Source organism: Lepisma saccharinum, chromosome 3 (genome assembly GCF_977018435.1).
Source record: "Lepisma saccharinum chromosome 3, izLepSacc3.1, whole genome shotgun sequence".
Lineage (NCBI taxonomy): Eukaryota > Metazoa > Arthropoda > Insecta > Zygentoma > Lepismatidae > Lepisma > Lepisma saccharinum.
In genome coordinates this window covers 48,079,614-48,105,953 of record NC_139231.1, presented here as the reverse complement: position 1 = coordinate 48,105,953, position 26,340 = coordinate 48,079,614, and the positions used below count along the sequence as shown (strand labels likewise).

The following is a 26,340-nucleotide window of genomic DNA, read 5'->3' as shown; positions in this document are numbered from 1 at the left end:
TAGTTGGGCGCCAGTTATGACGGTAGGTGTCATAAGCGTTCCTCACAAGTTGATATATGTGGTTTAACCTGGTTGATAACATAGAAGTCTAATGGGTACTGTAATTGCCCATAGATGGCAGTAGGATACAGATCAGCCGACAGAGCTGATATTTGATTCAAAGGACTCTCAATAGATGTCCTCAGTGCACCCTGAATTTAAATTTGTCAAATTAATGTTTTGTTTATTAATTTAATTATGATTGAGATCTTAATACAAAGAGTGATATTGTTTACGAATAACATATCACCAAGTTGAAATGCAGACTTATTTTGTAGTGATTATTACAAACTTGCATAAAGAAAAAAGATCCATGAAGCCGGAATAAAGGTACCGTTCAACAGGAACTGATTCCAAAGAACGGATCGTGGAACCCGTTGGCCTAGTAAAAAACGAAGGGGCTTGGACGAATGGAATCGGATGCAAGAACTGGTGATAGGAGGAACGGATCAGGGACTCGGTCCGAGAGGAGACATGTGGATGGTGGTTGAAACGCAATGGGCGGAAAAAGAATCATTGGAAATTGCGCTGAAGGAAAACTATAAGTGAATCCATATGGTTGGACATGTTTCCAAAAGGTTGCGATTTACGAATCTCAACAAGTTTCGAGATAAAAGTGAGTGTGGAAAAGGATATTATAAGTTGAATTCTGTGGTGACATATCCGGCCGGAGGACTGGTGACGTGTAAGTACACATCTCTTTGAATACCTGCGCAGTAATCAGGTGAGTGTACCAGGAACACGAAATATTCAATAATTAATCTACTATATTCATATGCTAGCATTCGTGTGTTCGATAATGGCCATTATGCGCGAGTTGTGCTTCCGTTAGACTGGGCGGGAAAATTTGCGCGTCGCGTAGCCATCTTGGTAAAAATGTTGTAAAGGAACTCGAATGATGGCTAAAGGGTACTGAATGTGTAAATTTGAATCTGATTCATCTTTGAATCAATTTAGGCAACAATATTCCAGCATGTATGGATCATAGTTATTAGGTTATACATTTGCTTACTTAGAAAAACATTGGTGGAAAAAGAGTATCAATTTTCGTATTTACCAGTAGCTGTATGCAGTGCAACTAGCTTGCTGGAAAAAGCCTTTTATGTTCTAAGTAGAATGTTAAACGGGGACTGTATTATGTTCCGTTAATCTAAAAATATACATGTGCAAGCATATATCCTTAAGGACAAATTTTTGAGAAAAGGTACAAATTCATAAAATACTGAATTGTATCATAATTCCTTATATTGTAAATTTACTTATTTTCGTGTTGCCTGCATAAAGGAAAAACAGTATTGCATATAATCTTGAGTATGGATTTGTCATTATTATTCGTTGTAACATATCACTCCATATCTGATAGTTCCGGAATCGCAGGCACGCAATTGTAGTACGTGGCCTACTTCAAAGATAAACAGGGTCAGTTATTAGGTTGTAATTGACATTGCTATAAATGCTTGTTGTTAAATAAACATCTATTATCGACTCGTGATTTTGCGATTTAAACCTTATGATTTTCTTAGAGTGTAAATTGTGTACATATTTCTGTGTTTAATGCTGATGTTCCTTTTCAGTGGGGGAGTGTGCGTTTCGCTCTGGTCAATAAGGGTTATTTCTATGCTTGGGGGAATGGTTTAGTGGGATAGGATAGCTGAAACAATAGGTTAGGGCATATTCAGGTTGTATGATGGCAGCCTGGGTGCGTTGGGGGAATGTGGTATAGAAAGGGGGGGGGGCGATTCTGTTGAGGAGTAGATGTATATGAGGAAATTGACTGTTTGAAAAGGATGGGCATTGTTAACTTCGTTTCACTGTAGTCCAATTGACATCGCTACTAGTGCTACCGATTGCAGTTCTAGGGTTTTCTGTGAAATTTTGGTCCTATTGCAACAGATATCGAGAATCTGATTTTCAGTTCCTCGAATTCATAGAATTTGAATCTTATTTGAGCTTCAAATTCCCAGGGGCATTTCTTAAGATCTCGAAACCCAATTTGAACTTGCGCTTCATAAAATAACCCATGGCACAACAGCCCATGAGGGCCAAGGCCTACTTACCGACTGCCCAACCAGAGGTGGGAGATCATCCAGCCAGTTAAGGGGTGACATGTGGTCGGCATGATGAACCCCCAGTCGTTGTTGGTTTCTATGACCGGGTTATGCTATTCATTCGTAGCTCTCCAATTTCCTCATGATGGTGGGTGACTGAAAATAGCATTCATTGCGTATGAGGGTCCAAACAGCAAACCGTTCAGCAAACGACATGTTCATATGTCGTATTCGTGTGCTGCTTGTTAGAAAGTCGGTCAGAAAGCTCCTTAAAGGAAGGTTACTCAGACGACCAAAAAGTATGACATGATGCCTTCAGTCTAGCATTTGCTGCTAATTGTGTCAACAACAGATCTATACAGCGTACGCTTTTAGAAGGAACTTGAGTTCGTCCAATACCCAGCCAGTGCTACTGCGTGCACTGTTGCCAAACTAACTGCTAACGCAAGGGAAGGACAGAAAATTTGCGATGTGTCCATTATTTTGATAATGCATGCACAGTATATATGACTACAGTGAAATAATATAGTGAATATTTCTACACAGGATTATAATAGCATATCACTGTAGCATATACGAGAAACCCATACCTGAAAGAAGCTTGAAGGTATTTGTTGTAGAGGAACTGCCAGGTCATCATCATCACCGCTCTCGTCGTCTTCTTCGGTCTCCGTGTCACTGATTTCACTCATTTCCGAGTCACTCTCCTGGAGGTTAATGATTAAATTTTGCACTGTGCTGTTTCGGGCCACTTCCTTGTGAAAATCCTCTTCCTGAAGCTTTTCGACGTGTGAAATGCGACTAGCCCAGTCCTGTACGGTGACCTTGTCAAGGACCTGATGCATAAGTCTTTCAACGTCCACAAGTCGAAAAGTATTATTTTGAGTTACAACTTCCCCCTTTACTTTAGCCCAAATTAATTCTATGGGATTGTACTGGCAGTGATATTGAGGTAAACGGATAATTTGGTGTCCCCTTTCCAGTGCAATTTGGTCTAGCTCGTATTTTTTGTCTTGTGTTCTGAACTGATTAACCTTCTGTAACAATTCTGCTAGTTTCAGAGGAATTGAATGATACGTTATTTTTTCGCAGCCAATCTTGAGTATCCTGTTTTCTGGAATTTGTGGAATTAAGTTTGTCAATGACTCTGGAATGATAACTAGCATTATCCATTACTATGATAGACCCTTCTTCCAGTAAATCTGTGAATTTAAATCTGTGAATTTATTTACGAACCAATCTGTGAAACTGTTGGCATTCATTTCTGAATGGGAACGGAATACCCATTTACTCTCGTGAATGAACCCTGTATTTGCAGAACCAACATGACAAATTCTAAGCCTGCTGCCTTTTACTACAGCGGCCCTGAGCCCACCTCTTCCTATCGAGTCTTGCCAAATGTATTTTGTTGAATAATTTTGGTTCACCCACGTCTCATCGAGATAGAAGATGGGATGATTATCACCAACCGCTCTCAGGTTGTGCATTGTTCACAAAAATTTAATTCTCGCGGCAACTATATCACCCCTTTCTAACAGAAATTTACGCCCATCGTTTTTTTTTTTTTATATATATTTGAAGCCCAAGCGTTTTAGTATTTACCCCATAGAAGTAGAGGAACCAGTGTAATTAATTCTTTCTCTCATGACACGCACAAGTACAACTGAGTACATCTTTTTCGAAGTCATCTAAGCTAGTAACAATTTTCTGTTTTCTGGCATGTTTCCCAGGAGATTTAAATAGGAGTTCACCGATTTCTGTGATAGATGTTTTACCCTGTTTACAATACGCGGCACAGTATGAACACTTACACCACACGCTTTAGCCGTAAGTTCTCTACTATGTGAAAACACTGTTTCAGCATGCACTTCTTCCAATGCCAATTCCTTGAAATACGAATACACTTTAAAAATAATATTTCTCCCTTGTGAATGTATTATTTTACCCTCGGTGCTTGTACTACTGGTGCTAGGTTTCGAGAGTGACATTATTTAAAATAAAAAGAACACGCGGAACACACACTATTGCACGAAAGGGCTGTATTTAATCTTTTCACAAACTGTTCTTTGTGATGCACGAGTGAACGATAAGCAAATAATTTTACACCGGCCTTAATAGGAAAATGCTGAACTCAAACTGACCCAGACTTTCAATGTTCGAGAATCCCCAGGACAGTGAAGGGTCATTGTGTATATCAAGACGAATTTAAAACACACAGCCTAGACACAACAACACAGCTGCGTCAACTGGGTGGCAATGAAAAACCAGGCGGAAGGAAATGAAAGGTGATGTTTCCCTTGTTTCTTCAAGGAACGTTAACTCCGGCTGTAGGCGATGGAAATTTATGGGACTTGGACAGTCAGGTTCAAAATGTCTTTCCCCATCTTACGATGAACCTTAAAGTGGCGAGTTTTATGAAAACTTCTTGCGCACAAGAAAAATACAGAACACTGCTTTTAACTTCCACGCCGCAGTCTCCTAACTGTACAACGTTGCACTCCTGCCATTGGCTGATTGCCACACACCCTCTGCGACACACGGCACTTATCGCTTGAGAATTTCAGCAACCAAACGTTGGTCTGTGCTGCCCATCCTGCCGCCACTAACGTTGCTCTTGATTGGCTCATTTCCAAGTGACATTTGTCGTGTGTCGCTTCGGACTGAATGCTGCCTTGGACCAAAGAACCTGTGTCACTTTGGTGTGAAATCCCCGTATCGTTTGTCGGTTGCTGCTTTGGTCTAATATCTGCTTGAGGAAACTGTACAGTTAGAGCTTGTGTCCCTTCTGTTCGAAAGGCTGCATCGGTTACCGACTGCTCGCTTCCAAGGGACACTTGTGGTTTGTCGCCTCGGTATGAAATATATATATATATATCTCAGGAAAGTATTTATATTCTAATAATATAGAGAAATATACTCTAGTACACAATCCAACACCTCACACCCAGAATAACATTGCAATGTTTCTTCTTGTGTTACGCATGCTATTTATTTATTAATTTTATTATACTTTTCTTTCCAAATTAATGCCATTTCGTGACTGTAAATCACTCCACAAATATAACTGTTTCCATCAATTCACTTACCGCCTTTCAAGACAAACAAATCTACACAATATATTCCAAAAACTAACTAAGCCACATTACTTTCATAAGAAAATTAGCAGCGATACTGATCGCACTGCCATCTATGTAGTCTTCCATCTCGGGAACCAGTTTTTTGGCTCGTTTTCCACACTACATATTCAAAGTGCTGTAGAAGTACTAACACAAATGCATTCTGTATTTACACGCATTTGCACCAGTTCGCTAATATTATTCAATTGTCAACTGTGTTATATACATTTTGCTTTTTTTATGCTCCAGTGGTAAAAGTAAGTTTTTCATGTTGGTGTCAAATTTTTCACTTTTTAAAATAATTGGTCAGTAAAGTCAGTATTTTATGTTTTCACGACTGCATTTTGCATTCCTTTTTTTCGTTCGTTACATTTTGGGGCATACATGATGACTTCCCTGTGAAATCCAAACTTATGACGAAGGGGAATAACATTTTTTTGTTAAAAAACAGTACCGTAACACAAACTTATTGATGCGTTGGGATCGAACCAGAGAACCTGAATCGTCTCTTGGGTGGCATAGCTATTCATCATTCATCTTCCAGATGGTTATCACTCACTTGACCTAAAGTATGATGTGCGAGAGGTTGCACTCTAGAAGAATGGCAAGAATTGACAAGTACCATAAATGGGTTTTATACTCTCCACAACTGAATCGAGATGGACGTATTTAGGAAAAGGACTTTACTTGCCTCTCGTCCGGATGAAGGTTATTTCCACAGATTGTCAACTCAATCATCTCAATTGTCAGTCACATATCTGACCACCCTGTCAGAATTCACTCTCCTCACACCCTTTTGCTCTTCATCCCCGATCCTAGCACAATCCCGTTCACTCGCCAACTGTCTCTCCAGTCAGTAACCTGTGTTTGAGTAATTACGCATTCAGCATTCCTTTCTCTGCTTCCTTTTATGTTAAGGATAATAGCAGACTTGTCACTTTTACCCAATGCCTTGGGTACGATATGGTACACAACACAAAAATAACTTAATAGGCACTTGAATTGAACCGATTTTTCACTTGTTTCTAGAGTAGGTGATTTCAGCTTGGAATTTTTCCAGTATGTATATATGTTCAGTTTAACATACTATGAAACCAGAGGTTCCAGGTTAGAATGCTGATTAAGGCATGGATATATTTTTGTGTTTATTCCATCATCCATTTCATCAGTTTATTATTCATCTTAAACATTGCAATTAACTCAATAGATAGGAAAGCTGTCTAAAACACAAAATAGAAAGGGATGGGTGGCCTCCCCGATGGTGCAGTGGTAGCGTCGTTGCCTTGTAATCAAGGGGTCCTGGGATCGATACCCGGAGGCACATAGTGATTCGTATTCCACTTTAAACTGTTAGTCCAGTCCCGATTAGCCTTACTGTGCATAAAGGGGACTTAAAACAGCAAATCAATCAATCAAGAAAGAAATGGGCAAAGAGCAAATTATTTTTCAAGAATCATTTTAAAAAAATAATTAAGAACTTGTTTACAAAATGAATACATACTGAAATTATATTTAATTTTGTCATGGTGCTTGATAAACTTTTAGCATAAACTTTTAGCTAAATGTGTATTTGAGTGCACATTATGATGCCCTTATTAATGCCTAATATTTCTCCTATTAGGCGCCCTGCAGTTGTTTGTTGGTGTCCTTTTCTTCCTGGTTCTCCTGTAATGCCAAAATGTCGACTGATCTTACTGCAGCATCCTGCAGAGGAGCGTCGCTGCCTTCGAACTGCTCCAATGCTCATGCTGGGATTATCTCCGGGAAAGTGTCTCCTGTACCATGGGAAAAAGTTTCCTCTGAACAGGTAAGTTGGACTCAGATGTCAAATTATAGCATTCTTTTCTATTTCACTGTCACATGGATAGATGTCACTAGGGTGAATCTGAGATTGCTCTTATTCATAGTTTGTCTTATGTTTTCGAGTGACACCACCGAAGTTCTTTGTTTCTATTTTTTTTTGTTAATATTCCTTAATCAGTTTCATCAATGTGTCACTTATCCTCACCATTGCAGTTAGCTGAAAGTAGAAGAAAAGTGACATTAAAATATACGAAAAATAGATAGAAAAAACTTGTTATATATGGATATGTTTGCAAGTAATTGCAATGAAATTGGTGCATAATGAGTGGGACTCTTTGATTTCAGGAATTAACCCATTAATGCCGAAACAGCATTTCAAGTAATTTTTCAAATTCTTTGTTTCAAATGTCATAGTGGAGGTCCAAATAAGGTGAAAAAGAACTTTTTTTTTGTTAAAATATTGTTTATTTGCCTTCATTACAGTCTGGCAGATTTTCCTGCCACCAGGCATTTAAGATAACAGTTTCAACTACTTTTTAATTGTCTTTGGGATTATTTTGTTTTTATTGAGTTACTTCACAACAATTTTTAATACATTAGTGTCTATAGCATAACCTATTTATAGGAAATATATACAAACACAGAAGCATACAATGGTTCCAGAAATGTGCTGTAAATGAATTTCTAAAAGTTACATATTGTAGCACATAGTTCAACATGAAGCAGAATTGTCAATCAATCTCCTGAACATCAGTTAAAATCTGCTCCATAATGTGTGCCAAGCCTTGAAATACTCAGGATGGAGAGCAGCTACACATTTACCATAGTTGTATATAGTACGTCCTCAGTGGTGTTCCTAAGGGGGAGGGGGGTTGGGGGGTTATACCCCCTCTCTTTGGCAGGTGTTCCAGTAGTTCTTCTGTTTCATCATCTCTTTATTCAAGTCAACATGTATATCTGCTTCAGGTCTTCAACTGGCGGCAGTATTGCAATACTACAGTCATTCCAGTGGCGTGCCCAGGATTTTCAAAATGGGGGAGATTAAGTATACATTTTTTAGCACTCAGCCTTCATTTTGCCATCATTTCTTGCTTTTGACATCCTTTTTTTTAGGAATACTCTGCCAAAGGGGAGTTATGACTCCCACCAACCCCCCTTCCTTAGGCACGCCAGTTAGTTATTCGTCTCCTCATCTGAGTCTTCAGTCAGCAAGTCATAAATGTCATTTAGAGACAACATGTAAGAACAAGTAGGAAGTGTAACTTGTCTTTATACATATTATTGTTTACATTCTTTCATGTAATGTAATGGAATAACAGTAATATTATAATAATAAAAGTTTAACATTACTATTGAATCATTGTGGTTTTGAGGAGTAAGATGAAAACTGTAAATCAGCAATTAAAATTCAGAATTTGGAGGACTGCAGGAAATGATATATTTGTACAATACATTTGCCTTTGTGCTAAATGAATATCTACTGCAATACACAGGAAAGGGAAATGTGGCAGAAGGGAGATGTCAAGATAGGGAATGACCAAAGCCAAACGTCCCCCTACATGATAATATGTTATATATTATTCTGTAAAGCACAAGTTTGTAGAAATGTGCAGTACAAAAACATAAGAGGAAAACAAGAATGACGTTCGCTGAATTGTTTGTGACTTCAGATTTAGATTTACAGCATCTAAATGCCTGATGGCAGGATTTCCTGCCAAACTAACTTTAACTAATATTTTTGGGCATATTATAAGCTACAAGTACAAATGGCTTATTACAATGAAAAAGAGACATTTCAAGATCAGAATTCATCTATTAGTTTACAAAAATATAGTGAAACATATTTGTACTAATGATTGTGTGTTTTTGTTTGTTTGCTTCACCTTTCAAGATAAGGCAAACTAAATTTGCAGACCAAGACACAAAAGGATCACAGAAAATAATCACTTCACAGGTAAGTTGTATTTCATTGCAGAGAGTTTTACTGCATTAGTGGTCATTACCATGTTTGACAATATGCTTTAGTTCTATTGTCCTGAACAATATAGAGAAAGTCAACACAAATGATTTCCTTCCTCTTTCTCGAAATACAAGAACTTTTCTCTAATTTGGCTTCTTTTCTGTAACACAAGAGTGTGCCCAAGGGGCAGGGAAGCTGATGGGGCTGCAGCCCCCTCCAAATACATTAGCTAAACAAATAAAAATTTGAGTAAAAATGGCTGTAACATATACATTAAAGTCATGTGAAGTTTGAAATTAATAATCAAAATATTTTGTTCCAATTCATTGAATTATACGTAGTATGGAAAATCAATTTCTTGATAATTAAATGTATCAGCTTGGCTTGATTCAATTAACGCGATGTGTAAAATTTTTGATTCTGAAAATTATTTGAACTAATTATTTTGCCATAAGGAGCTAGGGATCAGTAGGCGGTGTCAGGGATAGGGACCGTGAGCGTATGCGGCGAAAACACTGTAAAACCCACGGCCAAAATTCCCAATACTTCGGATGGAGTAAAAATGACATGCCATGAGAAAGCAAAGTGGCAGGTTGTGCCCATGTGGTGTAGCGTCTGAGGATTCTGCACACTCGGCAAGACGTGAGAGCCCATGGAGGAGTGGAGGCTAACGCATTGAGGTAATGCATGGGCATGGATATGGACATGTCCGATACTGAAACCTGCAGGCCGAGGTACATAACACTGTTAACTGGAGAAAGCACACTTTTCTTGATGTTAACGGCTATGGATGAAGCTTGTGTTCGATCCAGGGAATCTTGCACAGCCTCTTTTGCACCAACGAACAGAATGTCGTCATAATAGATGAAGCACTGCACTAAATCACTCACTAAACATTGAAAGAAGGAATTGGAAATTCTTTGCATATGGTATGGTGCCCATGTCCATCCGATGGGCAAATGTGTGAAGACCCAGTAATGATCAGTGATCAGGTTTTAGCAGGCACAAGGAAAGCGTCCATCGGAGATCCACCGAGAAATTGTGACTGTGTGCGGGAATGTAATGAATCGTCAAAATGTGGCAAAATGGTGCCATGCCTTCACAGAAGGGCGACGTGATGTTCATGATGAAGAGAGAAGTGAGAGGCCGTCCGTGATAACTGACCACCTTCGCAATCGTATTGACGCAGAGTGTGTGCGAATAGGCGGGTGACAATTCGAGAATTGTGTGTGATGTTTCCTGACAGTTCGAAAACCACTATTCTTGTAGTTGTGAGTGGGTTAGGGTACAGAAAGTTGTGTGCACGCTGGGTCCCAAAACGTTTGATTGACGAACACAGAATCCGCTTTATTTATGACAACGCCAGCCCCCATGCAGCGAATGTCACCAAGGATCTGCTTGCACAGTTTCAATGGGAGGTCCTTCACCATCCGCCATACAGCCTCAACCTTACAACCAGCGACTACCACCTTTTCCTTTACCTCAAGAAAAATTTTGGTGGAAAACGCTTTGCCGACGACAATGAAGTCAGGGAAGAAGTCACAACTTGGTTCCAGATGCAGGCGTTTGATTTCTACGATTCAGGGATACAAAAACTTGTTCCGCGTCTGAACAAATGTTTGGACAATGGTGGCACTTATGTGGAGAAATAGCCTCTGTATGTGTGTATCAAGTGTAACTTTAGTTTCGAGCAATACATTTATTTTATATCTTATTTTTTGTTTGTATCTTTACTTTCCGGACAAGCCTCGTATTATGTTGGGCCTCGTCTTTGGACACTAGGAAAAAAAGAATTTTTCCTCAACTTCCGAGCCCTAGTTATAACTTTATCTTTAATCAAACTAAAAATAAATGTATGATAAAGGGAGTGTGTGTTCTTCTGAAACGTCACAACGAAAAGCTGTGTTTTTATGTTTGTAATAACCGTAGACTACAAGAGAAATGATGCTTTTAAATGCATGCATAATCCTCTGTTGCACTCAATGGTTTGAAGATATGCAACAAAATATTAATAATAAAAAAAGGAAGGAAAGAATAACCATACAGGCTGGGACTCAAACCCAGATCCTATGGTGGCAGATTGTGAGTTCCTCCTCTTCTTAATCAGAGGTTACACAGTGTGTGTGAACATTGGAATCATTATTTTCTTCTTGGTATTTTGTAATGCAACATTCTAATAACAATGTGATGTATATTTTTGGTTTCCTTTTACTCCACCACTGACATGTCTGATAGTATTCATTTTTTTTTCTTGGTAGAACAGTTTGCCAAATTTTTTAAAATTCCTCTGTACAGCAACACTACTTTAACATTACTGTTCAATATACTAATCCCAAATATACATTTTGAAGTGAAATATTTTAAAATTCTTCTTTCAAGTTCTACTGTTCGAGTGTCACACTAAACCAGATCTCTCCAATGTGTGAATATTGTTGTTGGTGAAAATAAAGTGAATATTGTTGGTGGTGAAAATAAATATGTAGTAATTAACACCAAATTTAAATTCAAATAATAAAGAAGTTAATCCAAAAGGTAGACAACAGTAGAATTCATTGAATAAAATTTTCCTATTAATGTTTTTCTCTCTTCTAATTCCAGAAATGGGAGGAAATGCTATTGGAAAACATGAAGCACGCTGCAGAAAATAAAGGGGAATTGGCAGTAGTGGCTAATAGGCTGAATGACAGTGTTCCATGGACAACAGGTATTGTCAATGGGGGTTGGAGCCCTCAGACTCATGGTCACCGTTATTCAGCCAAATCTGGATGTTCCGTTATTTTCGGCTATCATACGAAAAACTTTTGCATTGTGTATCCCAGAGGAGCCAAGAGAAGAGATGATGTGGGACGTCACAAATGTTTAAAGGATTGGAATGGTGCTTCTACGGCTATGGAATCTGATATTCTTGTAGAAGGCTTCCATTTCTTCGAACAAAAATATGGCTTTTGAATACTGGAGTTCGTGGATGATGGGGACTCTATCAACACATGAGAAGAGGTTCCAATGGGAAACATTCGAGTGCATCTATGTTCATGTGCCTGCCTGAATTCTGCATGAATACCAAGATGAAATTTTCCCCCTGTCTACTAACCCGATGTCCGGCAGGGTTGTTAGTGGGTATCCGACAAGCAGTTGCCCACATGGAAAAGCAGACTCTGGCTAAGAACTGCACTTCCAACCGTGCAGAGTTGTACATGTCACAAGTTTATCAGAGTGAAACAAGTTAGCTGATCACTGCAGAGCTACACTCATGGCTGCCATTTGGCCACCCTTAGCTTCCAGCATGCAGCTTGCATGGACATGGAAGGCAATCACCACCAAGTGTACTTGCCAGGTGGTGAACGTTTGTACACTAAGATTTTGGAGTGGAGGCAAATTGTAGGCAGAGATTGTTTCAGAATTCAGGAAGATGAACATTTCACCCCCAAACAGTGGAAGCACCAAAGCTTGACAGGAACAAGTATGTACTATGGTCTTGAAGCGACTTAACCAGATGTGAGTACTGAGGAGCTGCAAATTGTGGGTCAGGAGTTTCTGAGGAACAAAGTACAGGTTACAGCTGTGAGGCAATGTGTCTGCACATGGGATATGGTGTAAGGAACAAAAGATAAGGCTCACTGCTTCCAACTTTTGTGTGATTTATGAAATGAGAAATTCCACTCCTTGCAGTGTTCTCCCACCATCAGCTTTGGGATAAATGGGCCAGTAGTTATTGCACAGTATGAAGCTCAAACTAACTCGTCAATTGTCAAATGTGGTTTGGTTATTGATGAGCAGCTCTCTCTTTCCTGGCTTGTCCTCCTGATGATCTTTTACAGCAAAAGTTGTTTTGTAGGTGAAATGGCAGACCGGAATATGACCATTTGAAGCAGCCTGGACTCTGAAACAATTTTGTAGTGTAGTTGATTATGGAAGTCAACTGCACTTGATTATCTCACATTTATTACTGTCAGATCCAAGTACAACTTCACATTGCAAGAAGATGGTGGTGCGATTTGATTTTGTTACGTGGAATCCAAAGGGGACTTAGAAAGAATTGAGAGAGATGATACCTTTTTGAATAGCGTGATGTACCCAAAGCATCATTGCTTTTACGACTGGTGTCTGCTACTCAAGGTGGGATTTTCGAGCCCAGTTATGTCAAGGAGGCCCAGGAAACTCTGGAAAGTAGAAAAGGAAGGAGAGAAAAAAATATCTGACAGCATGGAGTAGATTTCAGGTAATAAAGAAAATAACTTTATTTCATATATAATTTCTTGTAATATACTACGGACCTGAACAAGCCTGGAAAATATGGTCAAAATGCAGGAAAAGCATGAAGTTATTATAATTTTGTAATTCTTCATGGATTTGAATTCAGTGGTCAGAAAATGTCTTTGGAACTGAAGATATATTGCAAATGTATATTTACATGTATCGTCCACATTTGTGTGTTTAACTATTGCTTTTCTCCTCACTGTATTTTTTTTTTTTGTTTCTATAGAATACGTGGGCGTACCCAAAAGAAACGGAACTAATATTTTGTGAACTTATTTATTCACAATTTAAGTACAAACCTTCAATCCCCTTCAAAGTCCTCTCCACTTGCATTAAGACACTTGTCCAATCTTTGATTCCATTTTTCAAAACATTTTTTAAAGTCATCTTTTGTGATGCGTGACAGCACCTCCATCGTTTTTTTCTTCACCGCAGCAACATCAGCAAAATGCTTTCCTTTCATGTCTCCTTTCATTCTAGGAAACATAAAAAAGTCGCACGGGCAAGGTCGGGTAAGTATGGGGGGGGTGAGGAACAGGGGTCATAACATTTTTGGTCAAGAATTGTCGTACAGACAGTGCTGTGTGAGCCGGGGCATTGTCGTGATGGAAAAACCAGTCACCCGACTGCCACATATTGGGTCGCTTCTGCCGCACGCTGTTGCGCAATCATTTCAAAACTTCCAAGTAGAAAGCCTGGTTAACTGTCTGACCCTGCGGAACAAACTCTGAATGGACGACTCCTCTCACATCGAAAAAACAAAGCAGCATTGTTTTAATGTTTGATTTCACCTGACGAGCTTTCTTGGGGCACGGCGAACTTGAAGTCTTCCACTGGCTTGATTGTTGCTTCGATTCGGGATCGTAAGCATAGCACCATGTTTCGTCACCTGTGATAATTTTTGAAAAAAACTTTGCATCATTTTGGGACTCTTCTTTCAAAGCACGGCATGCTTCCACGTGACCTTGTTTTTAAAGTTCAGCAGTCAGGGCACGAATTTGGCAGCCACCCTTTTCATTCCCAAATCGTCTGTCAAAATTCGCTGCACTGAACTCCAAGTCACTCCCGACAGCTCCACAATTTGTTCAATGGTCCGTCTTCGATCTTTGTTGATGATTTCACGAATTTTTTCAACATTGTCATGTGTTCGGGCCGTGGAAGGACGACCAGAATGAGGTTTATCATCAATTGACATTTCACCATTTTTGAAACTGTGAACCACTCAAACACTTGAGTTTTCCCCATAGCATCGTCCTTGTACATCGTTTTTAACATTTCAAGAGTTTGTGTTCAACTCTTTCCAAGCAAAAAGCAGAATTTCACCGCCACACGCTGTTCCCGAAAATCAGCCATTGCAAAAACGACGATCACACAAAACAGCTGTCACTCTAAACTCCGCCAAAATGTGTCCTGACCTGCTTCAGCGACGGCACTCGGCTTACGGACTCAGGAAGGTTCGCTCTATGCGCTCGTAGCCGCAAAATGCGGTACTACAAAAGCTCTGCCCACCACAAAATTAGTTTAGTTTCTTTTGGGTACGGCCATGTACATATTAGGGAGAATTCACACTGAAAAGACAAACAACATGCGGCAAGCAACAATTGTTTCTTTGCTCAGTTTGCATGATGGTACCGATATAATTGCATTAACAGTTTTTTAGTCACCTGAAAAAAAATAACAAGAGACATTGTTAATGTAAATCACGTAAAATTTGTGCAAGTTATTGTAACTCGGGAGAGTCATATTGTGTATTAGAAACTGAGAAACCATATGCACTGACCTCAAACTGTATGTGTTATACTTTCCAGCCTGGATAAAGCAAAGACCTAAACACTAGAGAAATGGTTCACAACCTTCGTGAAACCATGTCCCGGTATATTTTTTTCCCTTTTTTTTAAGACATTGACCTTAGTCCAAGAATTTTCCTCGTAAATACCTTTCCAGTATTGTAAGATTTTTTGCATGAATTAACCTGTACACATGAAATTAAATATTGATAAATAAATTCTAGCATAATCATAAAGAGTAATAATAGTTTTATTACGTGTAAGATTGTTGACAAATATAAAAATATGGATGACGAAGTGGTAATGTCATCTCCTTGTAATTAAGTGATCCTGGGTTCGATATCCAGTGTAGGCACATAGTGGCACGGCTCCCACTTTAAACTGTAGGTCCAGTTCTGATTAGTCTATTTCTACATAAAATGGAATTTAAACACTAAAACTCACAACTGAAATATGATAAGAAAGCGAAAGTGAGTTACTAAATTATTTCCGCGGAACTTAACTTGTAAATGTTCTATTAATTTCGTTGAGTTCCTAAGTGAATAAAATAGATCAATGGGGTTGCACATTCACTGTGCATACTCAAAAAACAAACTGAGTTGACACGATGCATGGTATTCAGAAAACGGCACAGTCCGATCAACATGCATACGACATGAGACACCTGCAGCTTGTCGTGTTGCTTCGGTTCAAAAGGTTAAATTGTTAACTGAGTGTTCACTTGCAATCGATATATGGCTCTTGCAGCATGTATCTTCGGTGTGAATTCTCCCTAAAGCTTTGGGACATCTCTGCTTCCAAATTTATGATTAATTGGTGTCAGGGTGTGGAATGAAATAGTGTTATTTTGTTCACAGGAGCTTCTGAAAATTTTCTGAACAAATTGTTTGTATAATTTTCTAATACTTTCTGCTTTAGGATGACAAATAGACACACTTTTGCATTTATTTTGCTGTCACTAAATGTGAATTTCACACTGAACATATGCTTGTAACATTTAACCGTTAGGAGACAAAGAGCCTCTCCAGATGTGAACTTTCAGGCATGTGCTTTTCATACTCAAACTAAGTGGCAAATGTGTTTCAGTATGGGGAACTTTTATCCTACAATCAAACTTGGGTAAATACACGTGGCATAGAAAAGGTATTTAATATGTCATGAACAGAATAGAGAACAGAATTTTTCAATTAATTTCACATAGTTACTGTTGGAATGTCCGGAACCGTAGCGATGGGGTGTAAGGCATCATGATTTGGGCTCGGCTATGGGACATTCCCAGGTTCGAGTCTCTGGGGAAAGCGTAACAACTTTTCTGCTGAGATTTCAGCCTGTGTATCGGACTGGTTGTCATGCACTATTGTGAGGAAATTAGGGAGCTACGAATGAGTAGCATATCCTGGTCCTAGAACAACAACGACTGGGGTTTGTCGTGCTAACCATATGTCACCCCATAACTTCTTGGATACCTGAGTCCGGCAGTCGGTGTGTAGGCCCTGGCCCTCACTGGTTGTTGCACCATGGGTTATTATTACTGTTGAAATTCTCAAAGTATGAATTATATTTTTGATAATGATAACTGGGGCTTTCTGAATATGTTTTATGCTTTTTGTATTTGTATAAAGTAAGGCAACATACGAATTCCTTTGTCTCCTAGGGATTAACATAGAATTTCTCAGGTAGGAGTGTGACAGTTATATCCCCAACTTCCACAATTTTTGTTAGAAAATTCCTTCTTTACTTCCATAAATTGAGTTCATGTGAAAACACTCATTTAATTAAGAGCAAAACAAAACAATTTATATTCTGTGTAATATTTTTCATTCGTATAAATTTTTGGAAACTTCACAAAGAACAGAAATGGTAAGAAAAAAACAATAATGATAAAATTTTATTGTACGTTGATATATACAGGCTGCTTCAAAATGATGTGAACGATTTCAACTTCTTATATTTTTTTATTTTTCGTCCAAATTGCTTTAAATTTTACATGTAATTCCTAAAACTGTCCAAGTTTTTTTTTGATAAAATTTTGAACACAGTATCTCACAAATGTTCTATGTGAGCCCCCTTTGTTACCCTGCATACATCAATTCTGTAATCCAATTCCGCCCAGACTCATTTCAACATGTCTGCATTAACAGTTTGCACTGCAGCAGTAATGTTTTTTTTCCAGTTAATTGACATCTGCAGGTAGAGGAGGTTTATACACAATGTCCTTTAGATGTCCCCACAGAAAAAAATCACAGGGGGTTAAATCCGGGGATCTTGGTGTCCAACGTAGTAACTGTTGATCATTTTGAGTAGATCGCCCAATCCAGTGGTCTGGCAGTCTGTTATTAAGGTAATTTCGAACATGGCGATGAAAGTGGCATGGGGCTCCATCCAGTTGATAGATGAAGTTTGCACTGTCACGTTCAAGCTTCGGCATAAGCCATGTAGTAAGCATGTGTAGGAATGATTATCCAGTCACAGTTTCCTCGTGAAAGAAGTACGGACCGTACACTTTGGTTGATGAGATGGCACAAAACACATTAGTCTTCGGTGAATCACGCACAACTTCAACGATTTGACGAGAATTTTCAGTCCCCCAAATGCGAACATTTTACTTGTTCACTCTTCCTGTCACATGGAACGTAGCCTCATCACTGAAACAAAGTTTGTCAATAAAATCATCATCACCACTGCATAACTCTAGAAATGAATCACAAAAATTTTTCCGAGACGTGTGATCATTAGGTGTTAAATGTTGTAACAACTGCACCCGATAGGGATACATCTTTAAACGGCTACGCACTACGCGCCAAACAGTTGCTCGAGGCATTGTTACCTCTTGACTCACTTTCCTTGTAGACTTTTGGGGGCTGCGTTGAAAACTAGCTCGAACTCTTTCGACATATGCCTCAGATGTGGACGGTCTACCGGACAATTTTCCTTTGCAAATGCATCCCGTTGTCTTGGATTTATCATACCACTTACGTATGGAGTTCTTGGATGGTGGTTCTTTACGAAATTTTGTATGAAACTCACACTGAACACTAACAACAGACCGACAAACGTGAAACTATAGGATGCAAAAAGCTTTCTCTGCACCACAGGCAGCCATCTTGGAACTTATCACCCTGCCACCTAGTGGAGAAATTTGGAACTACTACGACCGTTGCAAACAAAACTCAAGGATATGGTTGAAAGTATTTACATAGAACTTTAATTGTTGATAAAGTTTTATCGCTCCTGGAACGGTTTCTTATCGTTCAAACCATTTTTAAGCACGCTGTATATAGACTGAACTTGTGGACACTATCTATATTTTTAAAATTAGCAAGCATTGACGTTTTACGTCGAAAGCAAGCATTAATTGAGTTTCCACATCAAATGGACAAGCCATTTTAAAATGTAAATATTTTCTACCAGAAGTCCAGTTTAGTAAGAACATAAGGTACCTGAAGCCAATATGGCCTACCTAAGGTTTGCAATTGTTTCTAATAGTGTACAAAGTCAGAAAGGTAAAACTAATCGATAGATTCAAAACAGAGATTATTTCTGGACTTTTATTGAAAATTTTAGTCATTTCCAAAGAATAACATGAGTGCATTGAAGATTTTGTTAAAAAGTAACGTTTAGGTCATATGTAGCCAAAATGACTAGTAATATATTTTGTTATTTCACATCAAAAAATACAACAGAAATTGTAAAGAAAGTACCATAATGTTATTTTTATAGGTAGATAAGTATATTTATGTACTTATATTTTATTTAACAACAAAATGAGATTACACAAAGAAAGAACATAATATACAAACCAATAAGCAAGGAAGTGACATGTCATAATTTTTCACCAGAAGGCCATGAATTACACATCCCAGTCTGGGCAAATGAAAGGGCCTTCATCATCCTTAGTGACTCCCACTACATGAACATAAAAGTAGCAAATGCCACATTTATGCATGTCCTTCACGATATATTCGTAAGTAGGCCATATTGAGTCTATCTTATGTAGTGTATATTGTTATAAACAGGACTTTAGATTAAAGTGTTTCAGCAAACAGCTACACGAGCAAAGAAATGCCTGTCTGAAGAGAACTTAAGTGTAGATAAATAAACACTCCTTTTGATATCCTAAAACATGTAGAAACCTATGTACTAAAATGAAACTTTTCCCAAATGGCCATGCAATTTTATTTAAATTGGATGATACTAAAGGGTGTTTCATAAAGTGCGCAGTTTTTGAAAATGCAATAACTCAGCCAATATTGCATGAAAGTTGACATTTTGTTTTTTATTATTTTACACATTCATTACGATTTAATAATTTAAAAGTGAAAAGTGTCTGGCATAAGCCCATGTGTGATTTAAGAGTGAAAGATGATGTCTGGCATATGTCCACCTCCGTTTTGTAAGCAGTCAGTAACTCGATCTGTGAAGTTCACCATGACTCTTGTGCAGACGTCTCTGTCGATTGATCCAATTACCCGTTGGATTTCCCTCTTCAATTTGAGGATTGTTTGAGGTTTGTTCATGTACACTTGTGACTTCACATAACCCCATAAAAAGAAATCATGGGGTGAGGTCACAAGACCTCGGAGGTCACTCCTGGTCACCACGAAGTGAGATCACGCGGCCAGGAAACTTTTCTTGCAGTAAGGTTATTGTCTCGTTGAATGTGTGACAGGTAGCCCCGTCCTGCTGAAACCACATACGGTATCCAGTTCATCCAGAGCAGGCCACACAAAATTTCTGATCATGTCCCGATAACGAGGACCGTTTACCGTAACTGCATTTTTGTTCTCATCTTCAAAAAAGAAGGAGCCAATCACACCTCCTGACCAAAATCTCAAACAATCCCAGAATTGAAGAGGGAAATCCAATGGGTAATTGGTTCAATCGACAGAGACGTCTGCACAAGAGTCATGGTGAACTTCACAGATCGAGTTACTGCCTGCTTACAAAACTGAGGTGGACATATGCGAGACAACATTTTTTACTTTTAAATCGTATAAGGGCATATACCGGACACTTTTAACTTTTAAATTATTAAATCGTAATGAATGTGTAAAATAATAATTTTAAAAAGAATGTCAACTTTCATGCAATTTTGGCTGAGTTATTGCATTTTCAAAAACTGCGCACTTTGTGAAACACCCTATATATGGAATGATTCACAAGAAATAAATTTTAAATTTGTTGTGGGTCAAACTATACTTCAGTTTGATATACTGAGTATGACCAGCAGTTAAGAGCAGAAATTGGGGTGTAAGTGGTTCTCCTTCTCCGTAGTGCACCCAATAGTCAACCTCACTTCCACATAGTACACCCTGGACTGCAGACTAACGAGGCTCTGGCGACTGGCCCCATGGCCAGTATAATTCTGTGCCATCCTGTGTTTTGTCCTTATTTGTCCTGAGTGCCCTTTTTAGTCTCAGCTTTTAACCAAGGTAAGAAAATTTTAGTTTTCAGACACACTTTTATTTTTGTTATGATAAGGGGCTGGACCCTGTGTAATGTGAAGGATGCAAAGTAGCCTTAGTGCTGCCGCACCCAAAAAAATTTAATTCAAATTCAAAATTAAGAGCAGAAATTGTATGTTAAGTACTCCAGGAAAAGGAGTACTACTTTGAACTCTTTATCATGTAGAAATCTTCAATGGTAAGCGGTTATTTGTATTTAATTTATCCCTTTCTTGTTGCAGTTTTTGAGAGATGTTTGTTAGATAGTTATCTGGAGTAATATATTATTAGTAGGGCTTGTAGAAATCTTCTACGGTAAGCGGTTATTTGTATGTAATTTATCCCTTTCTTGTTGCAGTTTTTGAGAGATGTTTGGTAGATAGTTATCTGGAGTAATATATTATTAGTAGGGCTTGGAAGTTGACCTAAAAAATGTCAAAATAATGATCTTAAAATTATTTAAAAATGACCTAAAAATAATTTTTCTTCTGAAAATGATAGCTTGATTTTTTCATAAATTACAAGAGAGTAGTTGAATAATTCGATAAAACCTGTTGTTTGGTGGTTTGAACTACTGAAGCAAAGGGATAAAAGTAATGAAGTGCTAATGTAGGTTTCTTTATTTTTACTTCCAAGGTTGCTTAACAGATTCGTTTCTGGCCTCATAAGAGGGTCACTATTTATATTTTGAGCCTAACAATGAAAAAACAGGAATTTGGCATTGAAAACTGCTTTATTGTTTTTCGAAGTATTCTCCTTTATGGTCAATACACTTTTGCATTCGTTCGAACCATTTGTCAAAGCAGTTTTTCCAATCTTCTTGAGACACCTCCATAATATGGTTTTTGAACGCATCAACGGCATCTTCCGCTGACGAAAATCGTTGTTCACGCAATTTATTCTTGACATTCGGGAACAAGAAGAAGTCATTGGGTGTCAAATCAGGACTGTACGGCGGATGATCCATCAATTCGATTTTTTGACTGTTCATAAAGTCGGTTGTTAAACGAGATATGTGACAGCTGGCATTGTCTTGATGAAGAATGATCCGACGGCGTTTGTTTGTTTTCCGTATTAGACCAAAGATCTCGGGCAAACAAATTGTTGTGTACCATTCAGAGTTGACCGTTCTACGTTCCTCTAAAGGCACAGTTGCCACATGACCAGTTTTCCCGAAAAAACAGGCGACCATTTGTTTCGATGTGCTTCGAGCGCGAACAACTTTTGTTGGAATGGGGTTCATCTTGAAACACCCATACAGTCGACTGCTGTTTACGTTCCGGCTCATATGCATATATCAATGATTCGTCACCTGTTACAAACTTATATACGTCTTTTGAAGCACCACGATTGTATTTATTGAGCATTTGTTTGCACCAATTGACGCGAGCGTCTTTTTGAGTTTTTGTCAAATTGTGTGGGATCCAACGAGAACATAACTTTCTCACAGCTAAATGATCATGTAATATTTTATATATGCTGGTGGAACTAATGCCTATGGTTGCCTCAATCTCACAGTATGTCACATGACGATCTTGCAGTATTTGGTTTTGCACAGCATCAATGTTTTCTTGAACAACAACTGATTTTGGACGACCTTCGCGAATCTCGTCGGTGAGTGAATGGCGGCCACGATTAAATTCGTTATACCAGCATTTCACAGTGGCAAAGGATGGGGCTTCATCGCCAAATGCGGAAGTAAGTTGATCGATGCACTCTTGTCTTGATAATCCACGTCGAAAATCGTAAAAAATCATCTCACGAAAATGTTCACGAGTTAATTCCATTTTATTGTTGTCGTGCAATCTCCAAGGCAACATAAACAACACAAATGAAGCTATTGACAAAACATTTGAAGTACGTTATGGTCAATAATGCCAGACGATTCCGTGCAAACGTCAAATCGCGCCTAACTTCAATCAGTGTTTTTGGTTGTTTTTCAAAAAATCATAGAAAAAAAATGTTTAATTTGTTTTTATTTACCACATATTTCTTAAATCTACAAAACGTCCTATTTTCAATGAACAAAAAATTGTTAAATTTTCTTTTCATTTTCAGACATTTTTGAATATTTTTTCAACAATGTTTTGTGAAAAAAAAGTACAACATTGTAACAAATATTAATATAGAGATATTTTAAGTTCGTAATCTGGAAATTTCAATAATTAACTACATAAACTATCAATACATCTTTTGAATCTTGCATAAGAATACTTCTTATGTGCACATAACAAAAAATAATTACAAATTACAGGTAATTATCTTTTGTATGAAAAAGTGGCAGGACAGGACCAGACGATGTATCAGTTGGTTCTGCGTCATCTGTAAAAATTAAACAAATAAATAAATAAACTAAATAAATAAAATACATTTTCATTTGACATACACTATACAAACTAATAAATGGGAAAACTAAAAATACATCAGTGCATGTAGGAGAATCAAGCAAGAGGCAAGATGAATAGACCCAAAAATTTACCTCTTCTCACTTCATTCATAAAATACTAGAGTTTGCAACACTGTTTATATTGTCGACAATAATTATTATGAATATAACCTACCTTCCAAATCTTCAAATTCATCTGCATCATCAAAATCGTCGCTAACTTCAAACTCTGAGGTGGAATCCTCTATGCAGTCTGGATCTAACGACGCCATTCTAAACAATGCACAGTACATCAACCCGACAACAAACAGTCGCAGGTGCAAGTTAAAAATAGCACATGAGTCACCTAGTGGTCGGAATTTCAACAGAGGGGCTTGAATGAACACGTGCATGAGACGAAGTACGAGCATAGCCCGTCGTTCAGTCGGCAAAGCGATTACATACCGCAGGATGGGCTATGCCTGTCGTTCGTCCACATTGACTTTAAGTGCACTGTGGGCTATGCCTGTCGTGAGACCCCAATGTGTTTAAATACACAGCTAGGTTTTTCTGCATGTCATTGATCTTCTTTTTTTTTTTGGAATGGAGAAACGTGAAAAGTCCAGGAATTTTGTTGTTTTGAAATTGTATACACCCTGAAAAATAAAAGTATTCTGATTTAAAGAGCAAGTATGAGAGTGTTGAAAATTTTTTTTTGCCAATCAGTTGAGCTTCCAGGAGTAGAAAATGAATTTTTTTTTGTTTTGCTTTGCTAATTGGCATGTATCTTGAGCATGCATCCTCCGCACTTGTACTGTAGTTCAGATACTTGTGATCATGCTTCAATTTTATCTGTTCCACCTTCTGTGATGTACTGTGTTTTTCGATTAATATTATTATGAATGCTTTCAAATTAATTCTTAATATTATTTTCCTTTTTAAGGCATGAGGGACTGCAGCAGATACTGGAGTCGCAGGATACATTGGTTCTCTACCCTTCTAAAAGTGCTGTCAGCCTAAGCAGTATTACACCAGTAACAGAGAGGCACAAACCATACAATTTGGTCATCATCGATGGAACTTGGGCCCAGGCAAAATCTATCTACTTCAATAGTCATTGTTTGCATAAGTTGAGGCAGGTTGGTATTTATATATATATCGTTTTATGCATGTGTATACCAGGGTGAATTAATAACTGTAGGTCAATTAGTCATTAATGCAAATGTGAATGAGAATTTAGTTCCCATGAGCAGAGAACAGCATGGATGGAAAAGTGAGCTTGTCATTTGCAATAGTCAGAAGAAACTCTGTTTTACGAGTCCATCAAGTTCAGGATGTTAAATTGAGTGTCATGCATTGATCAATCATGAAATTTTTTGACAATGGAAAATGTTGCATCTGAAATTTTTATCCAGTTTAAAATACAGTTCAGGTATGAATGTTTGTTCCAGGCAAAGGTGTTCAGTTGGAAGAAAATTTTTCATAAGACATTCTCAGTGACAGGAAATCTGTGTAAAAAGAAATCTTGAAAGCTGTGCACAGTTGTAGACAACCAGAAACCTTTTTTCATTGTGGAATTGACAGGCTCCCTGAATGTTGTCGAAAGTGCATTGTAGTTGACAGTGAAGACGTTGGAAAAATGTTAAGTTCCATGATTTCACTACAGTGTTGATACATGCGTACTAGACAAATTCAAGTTCATATTTTCGAATGCTCCTTGCACGTGTATTTTAGACAATACAAAGGAACTCCGGTTTTACATTCCCTGATTTTACATTTTCCCACATTATACATTGAACCTTCATGGTCTCAATAGGGCAGGATACTATAGAATTTTGCTGCATTTTAAATTTTTTGGCATTGGTCTAAAAATATATTAGATCCAGGTTTTACTGTATTTCTGACAATAATCTGCATAGTTCTTGCTGACTTCTGTGGTGGAGTGGTTAGCACAGAAATCTGCAACACCAGGGTTCGAATCCCAGCCTGGACAGGGATGTTCTTTGTAAGTGTTCATACACCATTTGTCCTCATTGTCAGGATTACTCAAAAGTGTCAACGAACCTCCCCAATAACGTAGTGGTAACATTGTTGCCTTATAACCAATGGGTCCTGGGTTCGATACCAATTGGGAGTCACATTGCTTAGTGATTCGTATCCCACTTTAAACTGTAGCAGTCCTGATTAGCTTATCTATGCACAAAGTGGACTTAAATTAACAATTTACATTAAAGTTTCAATTGCTGGGTGACCATTTCATAAATAGCTTCTAACACATGCTGAATAGCACATGCCGTTTTATGTCTTGAGAAACCAGGACCATCAAGGAAACACCATAAACAAGAACGAGACAAAAAACTTGTTGCTTTAATTCCTTATTCTAGAATTATATTCCATAGTTTAATATTTCATATTGTGATTTGTATGATTCTGAGCTGACAATCCTATATTTGTTTAGTAATGTGATTCGTGACCTATCTTTCTAAACACATGCAAAATGTAATCCAAAAATATGAGCTACTTGATATGTTTTCCTCTATACTATATTTTGATTCCTGTATGTGTTTGTGCAGAACAGAAATGAATTTACGGAAGTACTAAACAGAAAAATACAATTTTATTTAATCTGGAAAAGTGTTTCTTGCAGGGAAGAAACAGATTGTATAGCAAGCCAAAAAAAATATACGTTATTTTTTTTAATTTCCTTAATTTTTTGCACTTATATCTGTTACAATTTATGATGTAGCTTTTCCTGTTCAATACTATGAAGCAATTTTGCATTGTCCTCTTTTATATCTTAAGAAAACATGCCTCAAAATTCGATGTGCTGCTTGACAGGTCTTAGTGCTCTTACACCATGTGCAATTTTGAATTCCTAATTGCATAGTTTGTTATTTCATCCATCCATTCATTTATTCATCCTCATAATTTAGATTAGGATAGAGAAGTAGAAAGGTGACTTAAAATAACAAAAACGTTCCTGATCTTCTAAAAAAGCATGTCCCAAACTGAATTGGGCTTCACAGGGAAGTGAACCTTTGAACCATTGATTGCAAAGCTACAGCATTAACTAGTGTGCTGTCATGAAATTATTTCCGGATTCATTTCTGATATCCGAACAGTGCTTTAACCTGAAATGATAAGGCAGTCCATCCACGATTCATGCAAGGAATTTCAGAACACTGGTTGTTTATGCAAAGAGAAAAGTTCTGGGAGACCATGTGTATCAAACAAACAATTGAATACCTCTTACCTATGGCACTTTGGCTTGTTTTCGGGCCATAGCCTCCCCAACTTTCTTCCTCCAGAATGCCGTGCCCTGTCTTGGGCTGCTCTTCTCCAATTTGTGATGTGAAGAATTGATTCTGCATCCTTCTGGATACTGTCCTAACATCTTCTTTGGGATCCGGTGCTCATCCATTCTAGCTACATGGCTAGCCCAGTTTAGTCTTTTTATTCTTATGTATATGGAGAGAGGTACTTCCTTATACAGTTTGTAAATTTCGACATTGTATCTAATT

The 26,340-nt window shown here is 38.0% G+C and overlaps 1 protein-coding gene across 2 annotated transcripts in view; it reads left to right on the top strand.

Annotated features, from left to right (window-relative positions):
* Positions 1-26,340, top strand: part of Dtwd2 (DTW domain containing 2) — a 64,339-nt gene that overhangs the window by 23,536 nt on the left and 14,463 nt on the right. The window contains exons 3-4 of one of the 2 annotated variants that reach the window (XM_083118505.1): positions 6,825-7,010; positions 23,763-23,958. In XM_083118505.1, the coding sequence (XP_082974631.1) occupies positions 6,825-7,010; positions 23,763-23,958 (382 nt within the window). The remainder of the gene's footprint in view (positions 1-6,824; positions 7,011-23,762; positions 23,959-26,340) is intronic. The other variant, XM_083118506.1, reaches the window with a different exon arrangement.